General features: G+C 41.6%; 5 protein-coding genes across 9 annotated transcripts; 1 reads left to right on the top strand and 4 right to left on the bottom strand.

The window, feature by feature from the left end:
- Positions 1-1,385: 1,385 nt before the first annotated feature.
- On the bottom strand, positions 1,386-3,593 carry LOC148404045 (E3 ubiquitin-protein ligase TRIM35-like). The gene is made up of 2 exons (XM_088384786.1): positions 3,260-3,593; positions 1,386-2,907 (listed from the first exon to the last, which is right to left on the bottom strand). Exon 2 carries the CDS (start codon positions 2,889-2,891, stop codon positions 1,650-1,652), a length of 1,242 nt encoding a protein of 413 aa, XP_088240912.1. The 5' UTR covers positions 2,892-2,907; positions 3,260-3,593; the 3' UTR covers positions 1,386-1,649.
- Positions 3,594-3,906: 313 nt separating this feature from the next.
- On the bottom strand, positions 3,907-8,597 carry ghdc (GH3 domain containing). Of its 3 annotated transcripts, none has more exons than XM_088384759.1 (11): positions 8,358-8,597; positions 7,959-8,255; positions 7,482-7,678; positions 7,081-7,275; positions 6,867-6,986; positions 5,540-5,837; positions 4,998-5,190; positions 4,827-4,898; positions 4,538-4,671; positions 4,246-4,334; positions 3,907-4,182 (listed from the first exon to the last, which is right to left on the bottom strand). In XM_088384759.1, the coding sequence occupies exons 1-11, from the start codon at positions 8,428-8,430 to the stop codon at positions 3,961-3,963; spliced, it is 1,890 nt and encodes a 629-aa protein (XP_088240885.1). In that variant the 5' UTR covers positions 8,431-8,597; the 3' UTR covers positions 3,907-3,960. The 3 variants fall into 3 exon arrangements, with proteins under 3 accessions (XP_088240885.1, XP_088240894.1, XP_088240904.1); XM_088384768.1 differs by having other exon boundaries at positions 3,907-4,161; XM_088384778.1 differs by lacking the exon at positions 8,358-8,597 and having other exon boundaries at positions 7,882-8,019.
- A 6,605-nt stretch (positions 8,598-15,202) lies between these two features.
- Positions 15,203-17,480, top strand: nkx2-5 (NK2 homeobox 5). Of its 2 annotated transcripts, none has more exons than XM_088386969.1 (2): positions 15,203-15,636; positions 16,630-17,480. In XM_088386969.1, exons 1-2 carry the CDS (start codon positions 15,324-15,326, stop codon positions 17,244-17,246), a joined length of 930 nt encoding a protein of 309 aa, XP_088243095.1. In that variant the 5' UTR covers positions 15,203-15,323; the 3' UTR covers positions 17,247-17,480. The 2 variants fall into 2 exon arrangements, with proteins under 2 accessions (XP_088243095.1, XP_088243086.1); XM_088386960.1 differs by having other exon boundaries at positions 15,203-15,651.
- A 532-nt stretch (positions 17,481-18,012) lies between these two features.
- bnip1a (BCL2 interacting protein 1a) lies at positions 18,013-23,130 on the bottom strand. Its single transcript, XM_088386982.1, has 6 exons — positions 22,974-23,130; positions 21,067-21,159; positions 20,901-20,992; positions 20,721-20,825; positions 19,357-19,475; positions 18,013-19,251 (listed from the first exon to the last, which is right to left on the bottom strand). The coding sequence occupies exons 1-6, from the start codon at positions 23,052-23,054 to the stop codon at positions 19,055-19,057; spliced, it is 687 nt and encodes a 228-aa protein (XP_088243108.1). The 5' UTR covers positions 23,055-23,130; the 3' UTR covers positions 18,013-19,054.
- Positions 23,131-23,394: 264 nt separating this feature from the next.
- atp6v0e1 (ATPase H+ transporting V0 subunit e1) lies at positions 23,395-24,953 on the bottom strand. 2 transcript variants are annotated; one of them, XM_088384872.1, is made up of 4 exons: positions 24,728-24,953; positions 24,300-24,347; positions 23,742-23,843; positions 23,395-23,657 (listed from the first exon to the last, which is right to left on the bottom strand). In XM_088384872.1, exons 1-3 carry the CDS (start codon positions 24,829-24,831, stop codon positions 23,750-23,752), a joined length of 246 nt encoding a protein of 81 aa, XP_088240998.1. In that variant the 5' UTR covers positions 24,832-24,953; the 3' UTR covers positions 23,395-23,657; positions 23,742-23,749. The 2 variants fall into 2 exon arrangements, with proteins under 2 accessions (XP_088240998.1, XP_088240991.1); XM_088384865.1 differs by having other exon boundaries at positions 23,395-23,670; positions 24,728-24,952.
- Between the last annotated feature and the right edge of the window lie 27 nt (positions 24,954-24,980).

Below are 24,980 nucleotides of genomic sequence, written 5' to 3'. Positions count from 1 at the left end.
TAACTACAAAAATTTCATGCAAATACACACTGTTATAAAACAAATTTTATTGTCACAATTGTCTTTATTTTTCAAATCACAAAATAACCAAATATAAGCCACTCAGGCAGACGTGAACAACTCTAAAAACACAAATTCTGCTTTCATTCATATCTGAAGAGTCAGATAACATTGAACAAACAGTATGAAATACCTTAAATTTACATGAGTTTAAAATTATTTTTGCATGAACATTTTAAACAGTAGTTATAAGTAATGGAAAGTTGTCTGTTGATATTAAAACTTAGAACAAGTGAATTTTGCTCTTGTCCTTTACAACATCTTTCAGAAAGTAAGTTTGTGTCACGTCTACAAGTTCATAACATCAACAGTATTAACATGGCCACTTCGTAATATTTAATATTAAGTAACATTTACTTTTGACTCCCAGCCCGCGTAAAGAATCACTGTTGTGATGCCAGTTCAGCTTGGAGCTGCTTCACTTCATCAGCGCGGTCACTCCCTGTTAGCTTGTCATATGTGTTAGCATGTTTAGTCTGATAGTGTCTCTTTAGGTTGAAATCCTTAAACAAGACAACCGTCTCTTTACAAATTAGACAAACACAATTGCCTTGATTTTCAGTGAAGAAGTATTGTAATTCCTTTTTCTCTTGAAAGCGAAGGCCCCCAATGTCAAATTTCCTTGTTTTCTTTGCAGTCGCCATGGCAGAAATGAGCGGGGCTGGAGAGGGATGGTGCTGCCACCTTTAGGTAATATGAGGAATTGCAGTTTCAAGGTTCATTTTTAATCAGGTTGACAGTGCAGGCGGGCCATAAATAATACCTTATATAACCGAAGCTGCGGGCCGTATGAAATCTGACCGGGGGCCGGATTTGGCCTGCGGACCGGACTTTGGACATGCCTGTTCTAACGGAAACACATGGCTCCACGGACTAATCTACCCAGCTGTACTCTACCTGACTTGTTTTTTTTTCTTTTAGGGACCTCCTCCTTTGTGGTTCTAAGTAGCCCGGTTCTAAAATGTGACGAAAATATCTTGGAGGCAATGATTAGTTCTTTACTTGCATTTTGCTTGAGAACACAAAAAAATTACCATAATTTTCGGACTATAAGCCGCACCTTTTTTGTTAAATTTTGAACTCTGCGGCTTATAGTTCGGTGCGGCTTATATAGGATTTTTTCCGTGATTTTTGTGATGGCTTGATCACTTTTATACACTCGTAAAAAGGCTGTGGGCCGCTATTGTGCGGCACCGCTTTGCTGGGCAGAGGGATATATGACACGGTCACTGGGGAGAAAAGTGGTGTGTTGATCGCATGTCCATCCGCCAGGCAAATGGCGCCGTATAATTCACACAAAGAAGAGACAGAACGAGATCAAGACGGACATTACTGAAAGGAAGCTTTTATACACAAACCGTCATTATGGGGGGCCTATATATATACGGATGTATCATGTCCCACATTTCAAAAACAAACAAAGATAAGTCTGCGGTACTTCTTAAGCATGTTTGCTTTTGCTTCCACAGTCATTTGATGCAATTATGCATTGATTGATTTTTTTGTCCTCTCGCTGAAATAATCAAGACACAAACCAAGCACCAGATACAAAAGGCATCGCACTCTCCTTTGAAGCGTGTGCGAGCAGTTCACATGTGAAACTGGCTACTGACTTTGCGTTTTAACACAACGGGCACAATTGGAATTATTTTCAGTGGCTTTCGATCCCTTGTCCTGAAGAAAGGAAACATGCTCATGTTCCCACCTAAAGGTTGACAAGTTGTCTTGCACAATTCTTTTAGTGGAGAACATTCAGAGAATGAAATTGAAATTGATTTTTTTTTGGCCTCCACGTGAATTCGGATCCTCTGCACTGGCGGATTGTGGGATCCTTTTTTTTCATCAAACATTTTGTATTCACCATTACAGAATGCAATGCTTTGGATGATCATGTCATTTGGCAAAGACGGGTCCCCCCACGCCACTCCCACTTCCCAGTCAGTGTTGTCTTTCACCTCAACGTCCCACATGTGCTTCCCCGGGACAAAAGGTGTACCCAGTACATTGCACCGCTTGAATCTCTCAGGATTGTTTGGAAGCTCCTGCTTTTTTCCAAACCTCACACTGGTTAGATCTTCAGACAGATCGAGCTCATCACGGGCTGTGTTTGCGTCCAGAATGACAGGACTGTAGGAGACCATCTTATTCATTTGTTCCCACACGTTGAACTTGAGGTTACCCACGTGTTTGGCTTCGTCCAGCATGGCTCCTTTGAGCTGCATGGGCTTGTCTGGCAGCTTCCATTTATTGTTTTTTTGACTCTTGCAGTTCTTCAGGAAATGTGCGGTACATTTCAATTGCTTCTCTTTGGACTTGATCTCAGCTGAGAGAGTGAAAATGTCTTTTTGGAGATCCTTCAACTTATTCTTTATCATCCGAATCTTCTTTTTCTCTTCCTCCTTCACAGCAGACAACCTGGCCTCCTCCTGAACCTTTAGGAAGTCACGAAACTCCTTGAAATCTTTCTTAATCTTGGTTTCCACCTGCTCCCTCTGGATCGTGATATACTTTTCTTGGTAGTTGCAGTCCTTTTTAATCTTTTCATAATCTTCAAGTTTTGTCTTTGCATCCTGCAGGTCGGCACGCAATTTGTCTTTGAAACGCTTTTTAGCTGTAATGATGGTATCGAATTCGTGGCCAGCGTGGATTTGTTCATCTTTACAACTGCGGCACACAAGTTCCATGTCGTTCAAACAATAGTGTGTGTATTTCTTCTTGTGCAAGCTGCATATGTCCTCCAACACATTTCTCAGATCTATCGGTGTCTCGCTCACATTGCTCGGATCTATCGGTGTCTCGCTCACATTGCTCAGAGGTATCGGTGTATCCATCGATCTACACCTTTTCCTACAAAATAAAACATCAAACATTCACCGACGCCGCTACGTAAACATGCCACGAAACAAAACGAAACGAAAATACAGTCCTGAAAGCTATCTTGCTAGATATGAAAACGAGTAGAAATGGGACTGAATGGAAACGCGATCTTACAGTTCCTACTCGATATGCGCATTATACACCCGAAAAAGATAGCACAACTCAAAAAAGGTTGTTAGTTTATCGAGTTGAGTTCCCTCGCAGTTTTACGCTTTATTGCAAAAAAACTGCGTTCCATGTTACTTAAGGGGCTCCGTACGCGTGAGAAAACATATGGATTGCATGCAGAACATGTGAATAAATTGTCACATTCAAAACTTACACTCCAGCGATGCCAACTGTTGCTGCGTCTGTCTGCTGTGGTCAATCGTGCACTCTTGAGACCGCCAAAAAATCGGTTGCAAATGTTCTCCTTCAGTTTGCATTAAAAGTAGCCCTGGCGTACTCTAGCGCCACCTCTCTACTTGGAAGGTGAGTCAGGGAAACTTGCAGCGAAACCATTTCCCAAGCTGTTCAGTTCTCCAAGATAAGTTTCTTGATGAGCTTCAGGAATAACAACTGAAGGGGAGTGATGCAAAAGTTCCCTCCAGATGCTCTTATCCCAAGCGCAATTAATAACAAAAATACTGTACAGGGTCCCAATTCATCTGCTTCCAGTGAAAACATTTTACAAAAAAATAAACACCACAATGTGAGAAAATTCATTACACATAAAATGAAAGTGAAGAATATCAGGCAGAAAGCACTTGAAAGTAACAACTGGAAATCAAATGACTTTCTGACACACATTCAACAGACACAAAACTAATCAACCCCCCCCCCTCCATTTTAATAACAAAACAAGTTGTGCTGAGAATCAGAAATGTCAACACCCTCAGGAAATATCCCACTTGAGATGCTGCATCCAAAAGAGATGCGTAAATATAGAGCCATAATGATACCTAAAATGTTACCTCAAGTACAATGTAGTATGTTTCGAAAATTTCCTTTGTTTCCAAAGTCTTATTTTATTAATTTCATTCTTCAAGAAATGGTTCTGGCCAGCAGGAATTGGGCGTCCTCCTTGCACCGCAACACCCGTTGCATTTTGAAGGTATTGGCTGAGGTGAGAGAGGAACTAATCATGCGCCGGCGCAGTTCAGCAAAGGTGCCACGGCCCACCAGCTGCACCCGCGGCGGTCCGATGCTGCCTTTGATGCGGAACGAGCGGTACACCACTGACACCTGTTGCAGGCATGCGTCCAGCTGCAGGGCAAAATCCACTGAGTCCAAAATCATACTGGAGTCATTCGACGGACAGGGAGTCACCTTGTGGCGCTGTTCTTCGCTGAGATTCCTCACGCCCGTCAGTTCCAAAAAGACCTGGTAGTGCGGGTCACAGCCGCCCACCAAATCCCCTACGGATGGAAAAAAACAACAACAAATAAGCGCACAGAGAACCTTCCATATGCAAATTAGGTATCATGTAGTAAAACAATAGGAGTAATCAATGAAACTGTTTCACTTTTAAAAAACTAAATGCATAAAATTATCACATGAGAAAGACGATACTTTACAAAAAAGATATAATATACTGGATATCCCATTTTTGTTGCCGTACCCATAATCGCGCTCTCAGCGCAGCAGTAGTCGAGCAGGCGAGCAGCGGGCCACTGCGCCACGGCTTTCTTCAAAGAGTCCAGGAACAATGCCTCTGACATTTTCTCGCCACGAACGTTCAGCATCTGACCGCGCCTGCAAGTGCACGTTCACAGGTCACAATATTAGGCACACCGGAATTGTTTGGGCTGACAAAACACATGACAAAAATCCTGTCACACACCACACTAAAAGGTACAAGCCGAGTTAGATCTGTGCGGGTGTGCCGCATACCCAATAAAGTTATTTACCTGTATTGAAACTCCACAATGGGACATTGGTTGTGGAATCCCACCACTTTCACCACATCGCCGATACGATACCTGGAGCCAAGAAATAAAAAATTACAAAATTGGTGTGAGCCCACGCTTGATTTCAGTGGCACGGGTAAATGTTCCCTCAGAACAAACTTGAGAACCCACCTGAAGAGCCCGGCGGCGTTGGTGAGCACCAGCTCATAGTTTTGTCCCTCCTTCACGTCCTCCATGAGAAAAGTGGCTGGTGCCTCGTCATTCTCCATGTGGCTCTCTGGTAGGAACTCGCAGAACATGGAGCGAGGGCACAGCAGGTAACGCCGGGCGGGCTCTTCGGGCCAAAGGTTCACCCCGATCAGACCTGTATGGGACCCCACATGCAGTCTTACCTTGATGACCATTATGAGTATCACAAATAAATTAGGAAGCTACTATAACAATAACGTCATTCTAGTTGGAAAATATTGTAATTGTAAAGTAGTAGAAAATAAGTTCTAAACAAGAATAAAGTTTTAATTTTACAATCTAAAAAAAATAAGTTTAGCAAGAGCTAAAATGTAATTTTACAAAAACTCAGTTTCTGACACGCTGCAATTATACAGTTTGAAAACAGGAAAAATAAACTTTTGTGCAAAGGGTATAGTAAGATTATTCCATGGAAAAAATATTACTGTCTACATGAGATGAAAGGCAAAGATTTGGAATGACACCTTCCGTAGCAGCGTAGAAAGGCGAGTAGAAAGGGATGCCGCTGCAGAAGTTGTCCCTCAGCATCTCGCCGTAGATCTGATTGGAGCCCGAGTCCACAGCCAGAACCAAGTTGAGGAAGGGCCAGAGGCGGCCGGCGATTCCCTGGAAGCCAGCCCCAAAGTGGGCCCGGAGGATGGCCGCTCTCTCCGGGTCGGGCCGGCTCAGGGCCTCCAGCTCGGCTCTCAGGTGTGGCTCCAGATGGAGAGCCTCGCTCACAGTGCCGCACTCCACGTCCTCCGTCAGTTCCTGCCAGCGCTCCTGGAAGATGCACCAAATGTTCAGTCCACATTTGAATCCGCTCAGTGCAGGGGGTGCTAAATTTATTTTTGTGTCAGACTGCTTTGGAGATACGGCTTCTCTCAGAGGGCTGTTATCACAGTGAAATCAAATGAATATTTAAATGTTGCATCATAATATCACATATTACACAAAAGTATGCTAGATTACGAGCATTGAAATCCGATGTCAGTGATAGCAGTTTGTTCAATTATTGTTCAAGATATTGTAAAAATTGTTAAAAAATGCTATTACACATGACAAATATTTAGGTGCAGATTTTAGCAAGGGTCATTGAAGTTGACAGACCTTATTTGCTTTCACAGGGCATAAAATGATCTGGCGGGCAAAATCAGGTACCCGGGCCTTGACTTTGACGCCATGACTTTTGATTGATAGAACTTTATTCATCCCACAGCGGGGAAATTCACTGGCCACAGCAGCGCATATGAGTGCAAGAATAATACGAGTAATAATACTTGGGGCAAATTCGTGTTACAACCTAAGGAACCTTAAAGGGCTCACTGCATATCATTCCTCAATTGAAAATCTACTGAGAAAACTTTAAAGTGATAGTGAAACAGGTGCTAATTTCACCAGAATAAAGTGGGTATTATTTGAGGAATGAAGATCTAATAAAACAAATTGTAACCGCATAAATTCTTTCTTTTAATCAAGTATACTGTTAAATTACAAAAAACAAGTCACATTTTACAAGAATAAAGATGTAAATTATTTGAGACAAAAATCTTGTTTTTGCTTGACAACAGTTCAAATACATTTGAAAATATTCTATAACCATTCAAAAAGTCATATCACATTATGTTTGTAATCTTCTGAGGAAAAACTATTTGACAAGAAAACGTCACAATTTTGAAAGAAAACATTGCTGTGAATAGATAGAATTGATCATTTCTTTGAAGAGGAAAAACTACGTTTGAAAACAAATTTTTATAAAATCAAACATACATAACTAAAATATTGCAAGTGATTCATTTGAAAGGAATATACCTGCAAAGTGGTGAAGGCATAGAAGATGTTGGAGGCAAAGTTGGACTCAAGCGTTCCTACGCTGGGATCTCTGAGGGCAAAGAGAAGATGCAGGTATAGCGCATCCTTCTCGCTCGCCACCTGAAGAAATACACGCGACACCACATGAAAAACTAACACTAAGATCAAGGTACCATTGTAAAAAAACAAAAAAATGAAATCATTTGTCAGTCACCTGGAAGGCAGGCGGCGGGGTGGTGTAGAGGTGGAGCATGTGACGAGATGAGGCCGGCGTGGACGAATTGGGCCCGATGGGAATGCCGGCTTCCGACTGGCGGAAGGTCGGCATGTAGAAGAACTTGGTGGTGCGCTGCAGGCTGTCCGTGGCTGGGAACGCTCGCCGCATGGCATCCAGACACACCGTTACGCCCTAGTGAATGAAACCAACACAAACTCTTCACACATTTTGAAAGACTGGGTGATACTGCATTCAAATAAATTCTCAGGTCAACACACACACTGAATTTTTTGCCTGTTTTACCTCCACTTCTCCTCAGTGAAGAAAATAAAAAGAAAGAAAAAAAAGAAAATCATTCTTGAATAAACCCAAACTACTGCTGTTATGCGACATGCCACCTGAAAGAAGAAGTCACTGTTGGTGTCCTTGGTGCTGAGCAGCATAGCGCTGGGCCCGGATGTCCCGGATGTCATGGCCAGGACGAGAGGCTTCTCGATGGTGAGCACCCGCTCCTCCCCTGAGGCCACGCGACCCACAAGTTCGCGATAGTGCTCGTACGTGGTGATGGGGTGGCGAGCGCGAAAAGAGTCACTGTCTGAAATAAAAAGGTTAGTTACGTTGTGTACAAAATGACCTCTAAAGACCAACACAGTGGATTAGAATAATATCAAAGACTGTGGTAGGTGAAACACATTCCTGCAGCTAAGTTGCAAAATCTTTGTTAACTATGTAATCATTGTATCCTTGGTGGGCAAGTCGTGCACACCAGAAAGTGCATAGAATTATCAGAACACAAACCTGTCATGTCATTGGAGTCAGTTTTGATAATATACGGCGCAGTGTTGTGTTTTTTGTTGTTGTTGTTGTTCCTTCACCTTTGATTGAAGCAAAGTCAAAACGCTTCCCGTAGAGCGTATGTTCATTCTTCCGTAGGCGTTTCAGCAGCGTCTCCTCCTGGGCCTTCCTCACGTCCAGCGTGTCGGCCTCCAGCTTGGCCCGCTGCCGCCTGCCCAGCCAGCCCACCGCCTTGACGGCCGAGTAATGGCTGAGCAAGCTGCCCAGCGTCCGGCCTTCGCCTCGCATCTTGGACCGGATGTCCCTCCATAGCAGCGATACCCCCACCAACGAGCACACGCCGACGGCGGCTGCAGCCACAGCCGGAGGAGGCATTGCTGCGGCGTAACAGTTTACGCTTTACACAAGCCGGGGAAGCATTACAGTACGGGAGAATGGCCTGCTGGTGGTGCTGTTGCGCCGTTGACGACGTTACCTACCCTGATTTTGGACGGCGAATGCGGCCGATGTAGCAGACAAAAACAGCAGCACTACAACCCGAAAAGACGACATAGCCACGTCGGAATGCTTTGCCCGAATAGTTTCAATGGGCGTCTAGAAAAAAAGTTTGACAAAATAAAGAGCGCATCGCCAAGCTTTCCTCTCATTCGACTATCATTGTTTTGTCCTGTGTCATTTCCGTGTTCGGTGGCCTGCTGCATTCACGTCCACAAGAAAAGGTGGTAATCACGAGTGTTAGGCCGCTTCGTGAAAGTCATACAGTGGAGCTGTGTGACAAAAAAAAATGATATATTCAAAATCACAATGGAGGAAGCGCAACATAAAAGTTGCAGTAGCCTTAGAATTACTGCAGATAAAAGAGTCACTATACTGAAATTTAAAGGTAAGTGGGAAACTGAATTCAATATTGAATCAATATTAGTGATGTAAATTGTCTTTAAATGTGGAGTAGTAAAAAAAACAAAAAAACACCTGCTCTCAAATCCATCCATTTTCTGAACTGCTTAGTCACCACGGGGGTCGCGGGCGTGCTGGAGCCTATCCCAGCCGTCATCGGGCAGTAGGCGGGGGACACCCTGAACTGGTTGCCAGCCAATCGCAGGGCACACAGAGACAGACAACCAATCGCACTCACACTCACACCTAGGGACAATTTGGAGTCTTCAATCGGCCTACCAAGCATGTTTTTGGAATGTGGGAGGAAACCGGAGTGCCTGAAGAAAACCCACGCGGGCCCGGGGAGAACATGCAAACTCCACACAGGGAGGGCCGGAGGTGGAATCGAACCTGCACCCTCCTAACTGTGAGGCGGACATGCTACCTAGTGCGTCACCGAGCCGCCCCTGCTCTCAAATGTGAAGGGAATTTGCCTGGAAGATGTTTTTTGCCTAGAGACGAGGGTCAAATGAAGTCACGGCTTTACTTTGTGGAAAAATACTGCAATGATACCATTCTGTGCCACTCAAACGCCATTCCATATGTAAAAACTTTTATGAGCAACTACTAAAATAATCGGTCAAATGGTGATCATTTTGAAAAGAGCTAGCGATTTAATCAGGACTATTTTTCCTGTTCATCTAAAATAAGACATACATATATTTCCAAACATATGTCAGTGTTCTTATGAAGAAACATAATGTGGCAGCTGCCATGTAGAGGGAGGGGGTTATATCCTAGAGTCCACTTTGACTAACCGCCAGTGCTGAAAACATTGCCTATAGTACTTGTAATACATATTTTATGATTTTACCCACCAACAGATTACTCATGACGACTTTTATGGGAGTTGTTGAGAATGTGAGCAGTATAAATTGTTCAAACAATTGTGGTAAAAGCAAAAGCAAATTATGTCTCCTGTAAAAACACATTTTTCCTAAAATAATTTCTTGTATGACCTTTAGTTCTAAATCCCTGTTGCATATCCTGTCTGCATATGTCAACAGTCGTACAGTACGGTATCCTACTATTAACCTCAAACGTCAGCTGCAGGAGGATGTAGACAAAACTCAAACAGATGCAGGGTGAAAATCATCCTGTCTGCTCCCCAAGGGGGCTCATACAACACCTTTAACTCAGCAGAGTCCTGTGTGAAGTCTTGCCAGACTGTGACCATGACCTGGGCAAGTGTGTGAAAAGGGTACATGAATAAGATGCTACTGGCTGCATCACACATAAAACAAATGATGCACAGACGGATGGCACTTGACATAGCTGTCACAGTCCATTTTATCTCACAACATGACTCCAGATCAGTGGATGGTTCAAGTTACAGCATTGCAGTGTGACAAATGATACAGTCGGCAGTTGGGCATCAATGACTTAGGGACGACCTTTGCTGCAACAGGATAGCTGTGAATACAAGTTTTGAACTTTAGGTTTAGTTTTGAACAATATTACCATAGGTGTAACTAGTGTGTGATCTTTGGGTGGGCACTTGGATTATTTGGGTAGACAACAGCAAAAATTTTGCTTTTTCTAAACAGGGTATGTAAAGAAGCCCTGGTTTCATTTTGAGAACAGGGGTGGGAGAGCATCCAATTTCTATTGGGGGATCCAGGGTCATTACTCCATGAAAAACAAAAAAATACTGCTTGTGTAAGCCTTACGACCCCAGTCCACCCATAGACACCCCCCTCCCCAAATATTACAGCATATAGAAAAATAATAAAACAAAGGCTGAAACACAAAACAAATGTTCAATGTACTGCTTGCAATACTTTGCAGAATAATGAATAATATGGCCCCCGCAGGAGCATCGCACCAAAATATAAATTCCCATATTTGTTTGGGGATTTTAGAGATTGTCACGCGCAGGCGCCACTGGACGCTCGACCACGCCCCCCTTGTCCCTGTTTTTATTATTATTTTAGCTTAGCTTGCACTGATTTTACCATAAATCAACAAACATCCCATTTGGTAGAGCATGCTTTTAAACAGGAATGCAAACATACTTGTAGAACTATTTCAGAATATTATAATGATAAAACATTCAGTATATCATAATGACAACAATGCATGAGCATAAGTTGTATTTATTCATAGAAAATGTTTTTTTTTTTAGATTACTTTTGTTTAGCTTGCACTACTTGTACCATAAAGTGACAAACAAACCATTTGGTAGAGCACGTTTTTAGAAAATTATTTGACCAAAAGTAACATCTCTGAGATGATAATATGCAAAAAACATCAACTTCCCTTTGAAACTTTGGCAAAGCAGGGCCCAGGTGCCAGGAGTGTTTTTTTTTGCTGTCTGACTCCTTCTATGACAGCTGACTTGTAAAGCATGGTGTGGGAAGCCACAGTGCATTCTAGTGGACATTCTTTGCTTCACACACCTCAACCGAATAGGAATGGGTCAATCAGGATGACTTAAGTTTCAGCATTTTTTTCAATGGGAAATAATGACTTAAAATGTGCTCGACCAATTGGTTGAGAAAACTGTTAAAACGTAAACTCAGATTTGACTGGCCATTTACTAGGATGATGGTGAAGGGCAAGAGACTCTGGACGAAAAGAACTGCTTGAGGACAGCAAGTTCTCATTTGTTTCCTCACCTCAAACTGTGTCAACATGTCCATCCAATGAGTAAGAACAAATGATTTACAATGCTTCAAGTTATAGAACATGATACTTACTAGGGTGGGCCAGGAGGACAGGAGCTCCTGGAAGGTTCTGACTTCTATCTATGCATCCATCCATTTGCACCACGGGCGTGCTCAAGCCTATCCTAGCTGGCTTTGGGCAGTAGGCAGGGGACACCCTGAACTGGTTGCCGGCCAATCGCAGGGCACACAGAAACGAACAACCATCCGCACTCGCACTTACACTTATGAGCAATTTGGAGTGCTCAATTGGCCTGCCAAATATGTGTTTGGGATGTGGCAGGAAACTGACGGACCTGGAGAAAACCCACGCAGGCACAGTGAGAACATGCAAACTCCACACAGGGAGGGCCGGAGATGGAATCGAGCTCGCAACCTTTGAACTGTGAGGCGCACGTGCTAACAAGTGCGTCACCGTGCCACCCGATGTATATCTAGTCCAGGGATCGGCAACCAGTGGCCCACATGCACAGCCAGAAATTAATTTAAACAAATTATTAGTATCAACCAGGTGTATCAATAAACTGCCAATTCATTATTCATCATGCGCCAGTGACGGGGCCACCTGTCAGTCCATCATTCTGTCATTGTTACTTTGACCGTGCTTCCATCATCACTAAATTACAATTCATTGCCGCAATTTTAAGCCCGTCAACTAGTCCGTCAGTCCATTATCATCATTATAACCATGCATCACTTAAGCCATGGGTAGATAACCCTGGTCCTACGAGAACCAAATCCTTCCTGTTTCCCTTGTCTACCTGCTGCAACAAACCTCATTTAAATGATCAGGATCATTTCAAGTTTCTACAGAACTTGCTGATGAGCTGCTCATGTGTTGCAGCAGAAACATAAAAAAATCAGACATTTTGAATTGCTTCTCTCTCTCAGAAACATTGCCAGCAGCTACTAAACTGTCACGCGAAAGTAACGATAAGACAAGTCCTTCTTCCTGGCAACGTTTAGCAGATTTAAGTATTTCTTTGGCTTCCCACACACAGACCCTCAGTGAAGTCTTCACTAATTTTGAACGACAATTTCAGACACTTTTTTTCTTGGCTTCTCTCTCTCTCTCTCTCTCTCTCTCTCTCTCTCTCTCTCTCTCTCTCTCTCATTTGTTGTGGAGAAAAGTGATATATCTGCAAAGATAAAATGTAGCATGTATATGACCAAATGCCCCACGCGGGCCAGGATACACATGCATGCATGCATGAATGCATGCACGCACGCGCGCGCGCGCACCACGCACTTACGCATACACGCGTTTTAAAATACCCACGCATTGGCGCAGCGGAAGTTTTTAAGTTACCTTATCTGCATCTTTATCTGGGCTAGGGATGTGCTGCAGAAAGACAAATGTCAAAGGGGACGGAGAAGTAGAGTTATGAAACACATGCCAGACATTCAATTTACAGTTTCTCCAACAGTTTACAAGGCAGCTAACAACTAAAGGTTTCGTTTTGTGCCCGTTTCAAACGGATGCATGCTGCGACGTTTGGGATTTTTGACGAGCGAAAATGTGGACAACGTCTCGGGTTTACTTTATTGGGCCAATTATTAGGACAGTGTTGACTCTCAGTCCGCCTCGGAAGGATTCCACGTCCATTCATCAGCTGCGGAGGCGCACAAATAGTCTTTAAAACTATAAACACCGTCCAGGTCGGAGCCAGGGGAACCCATTTAGCCCGTGGCTGCGCTAAACGCTACAGATAAAACAAACGATAATACTGTCTGTCTCCTGGCACAGTCTCCACTCGCATTAGGCGTCCGTCCCCCCCCCCCCCCCCCCACACACACACACACACACCCGCGCACACAGTGACAGCAACACTAGTTTTACGCGTCAGTGCACAGTTTACACAAAGCTGACTTATCGAATCAATTCACTTTTTATTGATTCTAATTGATTCATTTATCAACAAGATGTGTAAAGTAATGGATACGTAAACAAGATGTGATCTGATTGTAATGAAAAAAAGTTAGCACAATAAGCAGAACATTTTTGCAACAAGATATTAAGATTCAGAATAATGCAACAATAGACTATTGACTATTTGCAAAACACAAAAACACACAGACGGCAAAACGAGAAGGACTGCACTTGTACAGTTAAATATAATAATAATAATAATAATAATAATAATAATAATAATAATAATAATAATAATAATAATAATAATAATGATAATAATGTGGATAGCCTACCTTTCTGTCTTTTTTTAACTGCAAATTAAATAAACAGGATGCTGTGGATTTTTGGACTATATTGTTGTGGACATGAATATGAATAAATAAATAAAACCAAGAATACTTTAAGTTTTAATATTACCAACTGGTCTTCAAATAGATCTTCAAGGACAACGATGATATAATTGGAGGCTGATTGGATGGTTAAAGTTGTGGTGCTTTTCCGGGATAATTGGGCCGGCAGCTTGCGGATGAGTGTGTTTGGGTGGTTGTGTGTTCGCGCGAGTTTGTTGCTGTTTGTTATCCCGTGCAGATAAGGCCGACAGTGGCTCCAGCATCTTTCGAAGGCAGACGGCGGAGTGTGGAGCTCCTGGTTTCAAGTTCCATGTTCAAACCCTTTGTCTGTTCAATTTCTTGACCTCTTGGCTGGCCCATTTCCTCTCCTTCGATGAGCGACGAGATGACACCCAAAGTGTGCAAATGCACCAAACCTCGTTTGTGTCATTAACGCGAGAACAAAACAAGAGAATTGTCGTCGCAAATATTTTATATTCTAAATCACTGATTGGCGTAAAAAAAAAAAAAATCCGTCGAGCACATCTTACTTCCAGTGCCATTTAGCCCGTGAACCCTACACATTATCCTTACACGAGCTAAAATAAATAACGGTAAATTAATGCTAATTAATATGCTGTACTTAAATACAATGAAATTGGTAGGCCTATTTGAGAATGAAGTATGAATTGCATGGACATTTGCAAAATTAGGTAACTTGAATGTAACAAAATTAAAACTGTAAAACACGGTAATTAAAACAAATACCATCTTTTCCATTCAATATTTCCTTCCACTGTTCTCAAACAATTCCTACATGGCGCTTAATATTAACAATTAACACAGTCATTAAAATACTCTCCCAAATTTTACCGCAGCGTTGCAACCATATTAAAATATTTTTTAAAACATCTATAAACAGCTATAATTATGCGCTCCAAACATAATACACGTAAAGCTCTAGTTTTGTAACGGTGTGAAGATTTTATACAGAACTTGAAATTCAGGGAAATTGATTGATTTATTTCATTCATTACAGGTATGTCATGTTGGAAATTCTGGCCATTTTCTTTCTTTCTTTCTTTCTTTCTTTCTTTCTTTCTTTCTTTCTTTCTTTCTTTCTTTCTTTCTTTCTTTCTTTCTTTCTTTCGTTGGCATTGTCTTTGTAAAGGCAGACTGTTTCAACAATTTTTCATTAGCTCGTGCTAATATGGAGCGGTTTAGTGTAATGAGTTTTACTTTGTTTGTAGTGAATGACAACACGAGGATCAGCAGGTGTCGTACCTCAATCGTGTCAGTTGGAATTACTGAAAAGGTCCCGCCTGGCCCTCTCTTGCCCACTCCCACATTCTCTGAGCGTCTATATGCGCACAAGCTAGAGAGAGAGAGAGAGAGAGAGAGAGAGAGAGAGAGAGAGAGAGAGAGCGAGAGAGAGAAGACAAGAAAAAAGTGTCTGAAATTGTCGTTCCAAATTAGTGAAGACTTCACCAAGGGTCTGTGTGTGGCAAACCAAAGAAATACTTAAATCTGCTAAACGTTGCCAGGAAGAAGAAGGACTTGTCTTATCGTTGCTTTCGCGTGACAGTTTAATAGCTGCTGGCGATGTTTCCGAGCCCCAGCACGTCCACTCCCTTCTCCGTCAAAGATATATTAAATCTGGAGCACAGCCATGACCTCATGTCTTCTCTGGAGCTTTCTTCTCGCATGGATTGCTGCAACGCGCTCACCGCCACTTCTAGCCTAACTTCCTCCTGCTGCGTGCTGAGTCTCAAGCACGAGCCTTTGCGGGACATGTCAACGGGGATCCCACTGTTTGACGAGGACCTCCATCATCATGACCCCAAATTCGCTATTTACGGAAAACCACTTACGCAGATGGACGGAGTGAAGGAGGGCGCATCAGGCCTGTTAGAAGGTAAACATGCAAAAGGTGAGTTCGTGACACAAAACCAACAACAATGACATAGCTCACAATTAATAAAACAAGGCGCAGATATATTTGATGCATTTTCCCCGCAAGTTTCTTTTGTAAGAAAGATACGTTAAATTTTTGTCAAAGCTTTCTCAAGGAAAAAGCTAAAAGTACAGTGGTAACAGTACGGTACAGTGACAATGCATTTAACCCTTAATATAATGTTTAATGAGACCAATAAAATAACCTGAACTCGCTAAACGCATTAGAAAATTTCCTGGAAAACAGAAAAACAAATAAATGTTGGGAGCAAATAAATAAAAGACCACAAAAAAATTAATAGTTCACCCCCTGCAGAATAATAATAATAATAATAATAATAATAATAATAATAATAATAATAATAATAATAATAATAATAATAAATTACACATTTTTGATAGGATCAGTTAAAAATCGCAACGACAACAGCTGTAGTAAATTGGTAGTTTACAAGGGGAAACGTAAAAACGTTAGAAAAACGATCGATTACATTTGTAAAAAAATTGTCAAACAATGCATTTTATTTCTATTTTTAATAGGCTTATACATTCGTATTGCGTGTGTAATTTATCATCAATCCAGACAATGCATGCATGTAACAAACAAAAGTACAGATAGCCAATTCTCCATCCATCCATCCATCCATCCATCCATCCATCCATCCATCCATCCATCCATCCATCCATCCATCCATCCATCCATCCATCCATCCATCCATCCATCCATCCATCCATCCATCCATCCATCCATCCATCCATCCATCCATCCATCCATCCATCCATCCATCCATCCATCCAGTCATCCAACAGATTATTATTATGATGATATATTATTATTATTGTTTTTATTGTTTTTATTGTTTTTATTGTTTTTATTATTATTATTATTATTATTATTATTATTATTATTATTATTATTATTATTATTATTATTATTATTATCTTTTCTAATTAGAGGAGTTGAGTCCTCGGGGCGAAGCCGAAGACGACTCGAAACGCGAGGATCCGAACCGACCGAAGGGCCGCAGACGCCGAAAGCCGCGGATCCTCTTCTCCCAGGCACAGGTGTACGAGTTGGAGCGCCGCTTTAAGCAGCAGAGGTACTTGTCCGCCCCCGAGAGAGACCACCTGGCCGGGGTCCTCAAGCTCACCCCGACGCAGGTGAAGATCTGGTTCCAGAACCGAAGGTACAAGTGCAAGCGGCAGAGGCAGGACCAAAGCCTGGAGATGGTGTCCCTGCCGCCGCCCAGGAGGGTGTCGGTGCCGGTGTTGGTGCGGGACGGCAAGGCTTGCGTGGCGGCCGAGGCGAGCCCCTGCAATCCGTCCTACTGCATGGCCCACGTCAACCACTTCGCCTACAACAACTATCCGCATCCGCAGTTTAGCAGCTACGCCAACAGCGCCTGCGGCACAAACTATGCGTGCAGTTACTCCGCAGCCGCCATGCAAACGGTATCGTCCAATAATGGCAATTACGTGAACTTCGGCATGCAAGGAGAGCTCAACAACGTCCAGGCCACCTTTCCCACCTCCAACAGCGGGAGCTCGCTCCATGGTATTAGGACTTGGTAATTGGCCACTATTCTGACGGCATGTTGTATTCTTCGCAATTGGGTTAAAACACTTTGGTTTATTTGTTTGAATATATTTAGCGATGCCTGTTTCCGACACAGGATATTGTCGTGGATTTTTGCGAGCAAATATTAATAATAAATTCTAAATCAAAAAAGCACAGAAACGTGATACTTGTCAATTTGACACGTTTGCCAAGCGTGCTATGGAATAAAGTGAAAAATATTCAAATGACCTAATTTAACTGACGGTTCTAATTTAGAGGTGTTGAACTGCATTTTACTATACAAATAGCAATTGTTCTCTAATGAAGTAAAATAAGGTAACCATGATTTAAAGAAACGCCTCCCAATAAAATGCAGTAGTTGCAGATGAGCATTTCTATTGTGATATTGTATCTGCGGGATGTATTACGAAAAAAAAAAGAAAAAGAAAAAAACCCGCCTCATCTCACTAGGACGTCAAGGAAACAAGAGCATCCATTCTGTGGGTGTTCATGCTCAGCTGTCATACATATGGCTTCTGTCTAGTTAAAATGTTCAAGTGGCTATTATGAGGCTTCATTCAACCTGCTTAAATAGGGTTAAAATGTTACTAGTAGTTTACATATTTTACAACCTGCTGTCAACCACATGTACACTCACTCAACTTGTTGAATGGCTGCAGCCGGCACAGACATGTATGACTGTGAATGAAACAACCTTGACCCAGTCTTTCATGAAGGACAAATACTTGTGTACGAAATATCAAAAATAAAACTTCTGCACAGATTCATCAAAAATGATTATTTTGCCTGTGGGAGCATAAGATTGGGCAATGGAGGTGAGGCACAAGATATAGGATAAAATGTCAAAATTAATATACAACATGCACTAAAGTGTTGCAGTCAAAAACTAAACAAAACGCAAATTACAAATTTACTGAGATACATTTGAAGAGCACAATCAGAGATAATTTGGTCATGCAATTTAGCTTTGCTCAAGAAGAAAATGTCACTAAGTGTCCCCTTAACAAGTTTTTATTGGTTCTGAATTTCACTTTCGGTACTAACTTTTAAGAAAAACAACCCAGACAACCGAACGCTCTGCCGAAGAGAACCTTTATAGGTACATGTTGGCACCGCTTCCACTTCACACCATTGACACTAAGGTGCCTCTCTGCGCGTCTTCCTACATTGAACTCCATGACACATTTCAGCCATCCACACTGAACAGTTATTTGTTAATTAAATAGGAGAATATTTACAATGGTGCAACGGTTGCGGTGAGGTCACGCAGCTAGCTCCTCTGGACACACTCTCCTACGAGGTGCTGAAAAGGCAACGTCAGATAACAAATCCACACGCACCAAAAATATCCCCCACCATTTCGTTCGAGCCATATTGGATAGGGGGAAAAACAGGCAGGACAGAGTTTGCTTTTCCGGGTCTTATCTGAAGAAAGACAGGGATGTGTGCTGTTCTGTCTCGGCCATTCGCGTGTGGGCATGGCTACAAAGATACGTGCACTTTTTCTCCGCTCACAAGAGTAACAGGTGCAATGTGAGCCACCAACATTGTGAACAATTCCAATCTCAGTACAACACAATGAAGTTTATATTAGGAATTTCAACATGAGCCATTCTCATGATAAAGAACATTGTGTCGCGTATACTGTATTTCATTGAGCCCAACTTTGAGTGGTGACCAGCATTTCGCTTTTGTTGAGATAGTGAGCAGAAGCCAGGGAAGTAGCACAAGATGCATTATGTCTGAAATCGTTTGAGCTCACTTTGGGAAAGTATTGGAATGCGTTCATGGCGTACAAGCATCAAAAGAAAGGAAAGAGTCTTTTCTTCAGGATGTAGAGCACTGTGGCGAGGAAGAGGGCCAGCGCGAGGAAGATGAGCAGTTTATCGGTAAGCTCCCTGCGGTTATACTTAGTGATGAGCTTCCTGCCCAGCTGAATGGTCCCAGTCATAGTTTTAAATTCATCGTTGGTCTCTTGGATGGTTCTGGATGAAGTTGCTAGAAACGGCACAGAAAACCATTTGAGCACAATACAAACAGCCTGGCGCAAGCTCCAGGAATTCAAAATCTTTAAAAAAAAAAAAAAAAAAATCTCAGTCCAACCTAGCGTTGTCATCGTCTCCTCGCTCTGATTAACCTGCTGGGCCATCATTCGACTGATGCTCATCAGATTCTTTGTAATGTCACTGGATGTCTGGGCCAGGCCTTCTTTGGTGGTCTTCCTGAATGATACAATGAGAAAACAAATAACAGAAATATATGATACTCATTCAAATGGACGGTGTTGTGATGTAGGAAAGAGCATATACACAACTCTCCATTGTGGCTGCTCGGAAATGTCTTTAGGGGTAATAAGTTTCTAAAACAAAGTGAATCATTCTCATGGGTTTTTGGTGTAGAGAAAAATCTAAATTCCTTGGTCTAGTGTTGCAACATGCGCTGTTCGATAGGTCATGCAGCAGAACTAGAAGCACAAAGGAGCAGCAAAGAAGGTCCCCTAATAAATTATGCACCACTAATACTTGTTGAAATAAAGCACAGAGAATATAGGCCTGGGAGTATTGTTTTATGCTGTTTGTATTTTTACATTACATAACATTGATGCTCATTTCCATTAGCCTGTCTCTGACATCTCATATTTAATGTGCCCATTTTCTCCAAGATGATTTAGTTTGCTTGAAAATGTTTGTATACAATGTTTAGTTGTCTATTCTTTTTATTTGTGTTTCACAGTGAACTTTAAATGGGAGTGAGAAATAAACAGCTTGAAGCACTCTTATTTGCAGAACTGTTGAGAACAGACGCTATTGGAATACTTTGATATACTTTAATAATAGTTCAAGAACCGTATTCATTCTAATTATCGCCCAGGGCGATAATTAGAGAAGGTTTATGTCCAACAGGGTGGTGGGCGATTAATAGAGAACACTTTTTGTCCGATCGCCAAGTGACACTGAAATGGGCAATAATATGTAATATGTAAGGTATATTTTCCTTATGTGGTATGCAATACCTGCATCTCACTGGTGTTCTTAACACTAGAACAGCAGCTGTTTTGATCTACCTCTAACAGCGGGGTGCGTCAATTGGCGCTCCATCGATGCGACACGTTACCGTCGCACATCACATGTTGCGCACGTCATGTTATCGCGATTGTCTTGTTCGAGCGCACGCCCCGATAACGTAATTGTGTGAGGATATTGTAGCGGAGTGACGAGTGTAATTGTATCATAGTTTATGGAGAAAAACAATTCAAAAGGGACATTCGACGTGCTGTCAAATCAGTCATATTTAAACTTGCGCAATGATGTCGGCATGCGGTCGCGGAGGAAAACGTAAGTTTTGGGGGGAATTTTTAGCAGCATGGGCGATAATTAGAGGTATCAATGTGTAACCAATTGGAGGTTAATCGTAGGTCAATCAGCTCCAGCTGACAGCCGACTAACCCTAACCTGCTGTCCCCTCACCTCTGTCTCGCGCCGCTATCCGCACCATTAAGCAGCGCCTGCTTCTCCATATTGTCAATTGACAATTTGCTGGCCAGGTTGGACTTCCTCCAGGCTGTCTGGTTGCTGCCAAAAACACACAAACGTGCACGTTTTTGGAACGTGACGGTAGTAGATATTTCAATCGGATGAAAAAGTTACCTCAGCATCTGTTTCCTGTGTCCTTCTACCTGACTGATCAAGGCCAGCTTATCAGACTCTTTGTCCTGCTCCATGGCCATCTGCTCTAAATCCTGCCATGAAAACAATCAAACGATGTATTAATGACATATAAATGCAAATAGTCAGGGCTTTATGAAAGTCTCACTTGAATGCGCAATCGTAGATTGTGAAAACTCTTTTTCACGTCTGCGTTCAGTTCGGTCAGCTTGCTTTGAGGACCTCTGCACTCGTTAATATCCTGGCAGAATATGACATGTGGCATTTTGGATAAGAGTGTTACAGCAAAAGCACACAACACAAGAAAAGGTACATCAATAAGAGTAAGAGATCAATGCCAGGTGCTTAAAGGTAAAAAGGAGGCACATGGAACTTTTTGTTATTATTATTATTATATTATTATTACTATTGTGGAAACAATAGAAAGACAACAAAATACCAACTTGTGGCCATTCAACACAAATTATAATGGAGCAACAACTTTGTTTTGAATGGCCACAACTTAACATTCTGTGTACAAGTATTTGACTTTTTTTTTTTTTTACTGTATTTGCAAAATAGTCAGCACAAATTGTAAGCAGAAAAGAACAAGACTTCTCCCTGTCGGTGGGCTTTTCACAATAAAGAAAGACTCACTTGACATCATCCCCTAAAATTACCAATTAATTGTTCCACATTATTAACTGTCACAGTTTGACTCATCTTACATGGCTCATTTGTTGAAGATCAGCTCTCCCGTCTCGACCAGTCTCATTGTGAATGATGCATTTATGAGCAGCTTGGAAATGTGTGTGAAAATATGTAAAAAATGAAATGTAATTGTTTGTAGGCAAGAAAAAGTGTGTGCATGGGAGGTAAATTAGAAGGGGGATATATTCGGGGCTGCAAATGCCTGGTTTGCTTACCCTTTTATGGTATGGCACGTCGGACCCCTGACAGAGCTCAACCTGCCCTCCCCTCTCTCATCCGGGCATTCCCTCAAACACTTAGAACAGCAGTGTCCAGACTTTTTTGTTTGAGGGCCACGTACAGAAAAATTGAAGGAGATAAGGGCGAAATTTTTCGGTATTAATTTATAAAAACAAACAAACAAACAAACAAGCTAAGATAAAATTGAATAAAATACCTCAATATGCGTACTGAAATTATACCACAGTAAAAACTTAAAACATCGGTAGAAAAAAAAAGCTGACAACTAAAATACAAAAACTTCATTTTAGTCATTTGAAATCCATTTGATAGCATAAAAATAAACCTATATTTTTTAATGCAGTTTAGAATAATTGAGCACACAATATTTCATATTTTTGACACACTATCAATAATTTTATTTCTATTGATTACTGTACCAAAGTATTATGGCGCCACATTCAAAACCAAAACAAGAGTATACTGCTGACCATTTTTTAAAAGTTACATGAAGATCAATAATGTGATCTGTTCATAAATCAGACCTTGCCACAAATCAAAGTGGAAGCAACTATTTTGCTTCTATAGTTGAAATATCTTGATTGACTATAGTTTCGAAGCGATATTGAGATAAATTTCGTCGGAAATAATTCTACAAATGTATTTGTAGTGTTGCTTCGTACTTTGTGCGCTTGCGTGTCACAACACGGACGCATTGTGTTCCCATAAGACAGCACATTTGTCTTAGTAACGTGCAAACCCTAACAAAAACAAAACCTAATTGGGCATCGAGACTAGCAGTGTTGAGTCTTCGTTGAAGTTAAACACACATGCAAACTTCACACAAGTGTTGATAATCGAACAGCCCGAGAACTGCGAGGCAGACGTGCTAATCAGCGGTTTCTTCTAATTGAAAACAGAATCTATTTCCTGTATAAAATAACTCGTTATAGTATGAATGAACTGGTACATGACACACGCACGCACACACACATACACTCCATCTACTTTCGATCACATAGGTAAGTTGTCATCGACCTAGGCAGTCAGATATTACTACATAAAAACATTCCTTTGAAACGACAAGCCCAAAGACCACCGTATTCCAACACAGCTCCAATTAATAATACTAATTAAAATCCTCACCTGGATGAGAGCCTTGACTTCCAGGTCATATTTTAATATTTCTTGTTCGCATATTCGGACGTGGACATCGGGAGACGCCATTTTGCCTACGCTTTAGAGAGTGACGCAGGACTACTACGGCAAGCTAGGGAGACAATCTTCCTTCGCCTTCCATTCAGTAGCTTTTAGGTACCCACGAATAAATTGTACATAGTATGTACATGACAAGCACTTTCTTTTTCTTGAGAGTTATTATGAAGTTCTTAAAAATAAATCATTAAGTTCGAGGGAAATACTAAGTTTAAAGAGAACATCATGCTCTAAACACAGTCTAAACACCAATAGAAATAAATGTTGATTTGTTTTCTAAAGACATCCATACTAGATGTGACTATAATACTAATGGGATCTGTATAAAAAACAGAGGATAAGGCACAACAAGTAACATTTATGACAAGTTTATTTGTTGAAAGACCAGAACTAAACATACACATCAACCAAACAGTAACTTTTTATATTAAGGTTTATTTTTACATCAAAATACACTCAGCAGGGATCAATTTTAAGAGAAGTCCTTTGGAGCTTGTAAGGCACAGATACGGCGTCAGTCTGTAAGGCCACAGGGATGCGAGTTAAAGGCATTTCAAAACTGGACTGCAGCATGAAGTGATGAGAAAGTGGTCCCTCACGTTGCACGACCGTCTCCTGAGACCATACTTTGAGAATCAATCAGTCCAATTACTACAACATGCAGAAAATGCTGGCCTTGACATTCCAAATGGGTTTTACCTGAGCATTTACGACCAGTGGTAGTTGAGGTACCAGATGGCATCAGTGGATAAAGACGGCCCAAACAGTGGGTTCAGCTGGGCCAGAATGGCTATCAACCAACTGATAGAAAGAATACTTATGAACATCACTGCTCAACAAATGTTGGACATTGCGGGTCTCTAACCAGCATCGGGCATCACCTTGTGCCTGGATTTATGCTTTTCCCAGACCTTTACGAAGTTTTGACTAATCCAGGTTGTACACAACCATCTGATAAGAAGTGATGGTATCGTAAATTGACAGATGGAAGTTTTAGATTTTATCTGAAACGGTTTCTTTACAACCCGGTCATTGTGATCTAACAGACCATTCCCACAACTAACACTACACGTCAATCTTTACATCGACATAAGATTGTTTTCAGTATTTGGTGAAGTGGTTTCTAGATAAGTATATTTGTGGAATAGTTGGGTATGTAGGACACATGGTAAATATATACTTGTAAAAAGTAAGTATAATTAGTTAAGGAAGATGTTTGATGTGTTTAAATTACAAACATTGCCTAGTAATACTTACAACAAGTAGCAGCAAATTGAAGTTAATACCAGCATCGTGATAATCACTCTGTGGGGAAAAGACAATGTTTGAGGAAATTTTAGCTCAAGGTTCATAGACATTCATACGGTAAGTGCATCATTTTTTCCAGAGATGAGCTATTTTTATTTTTTCACGTACGAGGAGTATACTTTTAAAAACTTAAATCGCGACATGTAGAGGAAAAAGCTCAACATTAAGTTTACACGCAGGTGAAAATTGATCTAGTATGAGCCTGTACTCGCCAACACAAACTCGTAGGAAAAGCTGTAGAAGTTTCTGACCAACATTTAACACATACACCGTAAAATAAAAAACACTGCAAGCTTCCAATCATGATCATAGACACAATAATGAACGTTTTCGTTTTGCATTTAGCTGTGCTAGTGAAGTGACACTAACACACTCACCCTCTGTTTGGTCCTTTGGGGATAAACCAGGGTACCACTCCTCCCACAACGCCCCAAAACAGGGTCATTGCGGACATAGCGATGACAAAACTTAATTCTGCCATGGAATCAGCAAACTTAGAAGGGAGAATGCCACACGGATAGAAACTTCTCACAACTTGAAACACGAAGCGTCAAAGCGTCACGTGACCACATCACGCGGAGAGAGGGAAGTGTTAGTGCGCATGCCCACCAGACCCATTTAGCAGAGAAG

Source organism: Syngnathus floridae, chromosome 1, assembly GCF_059516105.1.
Source record: "Syngnathus floridae isolate MCC-2025c chromosome 1, RoL_Sflo_1.0, whole genome shotgun sequence".
Taxonomy (NCBI): domain Eukaryota; kingdom Metazoa; phylum Chordata; class Actinopteri; order Syngnathiformes; family Syngnathidae; genus Syngnathus; species Syngnathus floridae.
Note: the sequence above shows the minus strand (reverse complement) of the source record. Positions and strands in the feature narration are given on the sequence as shown.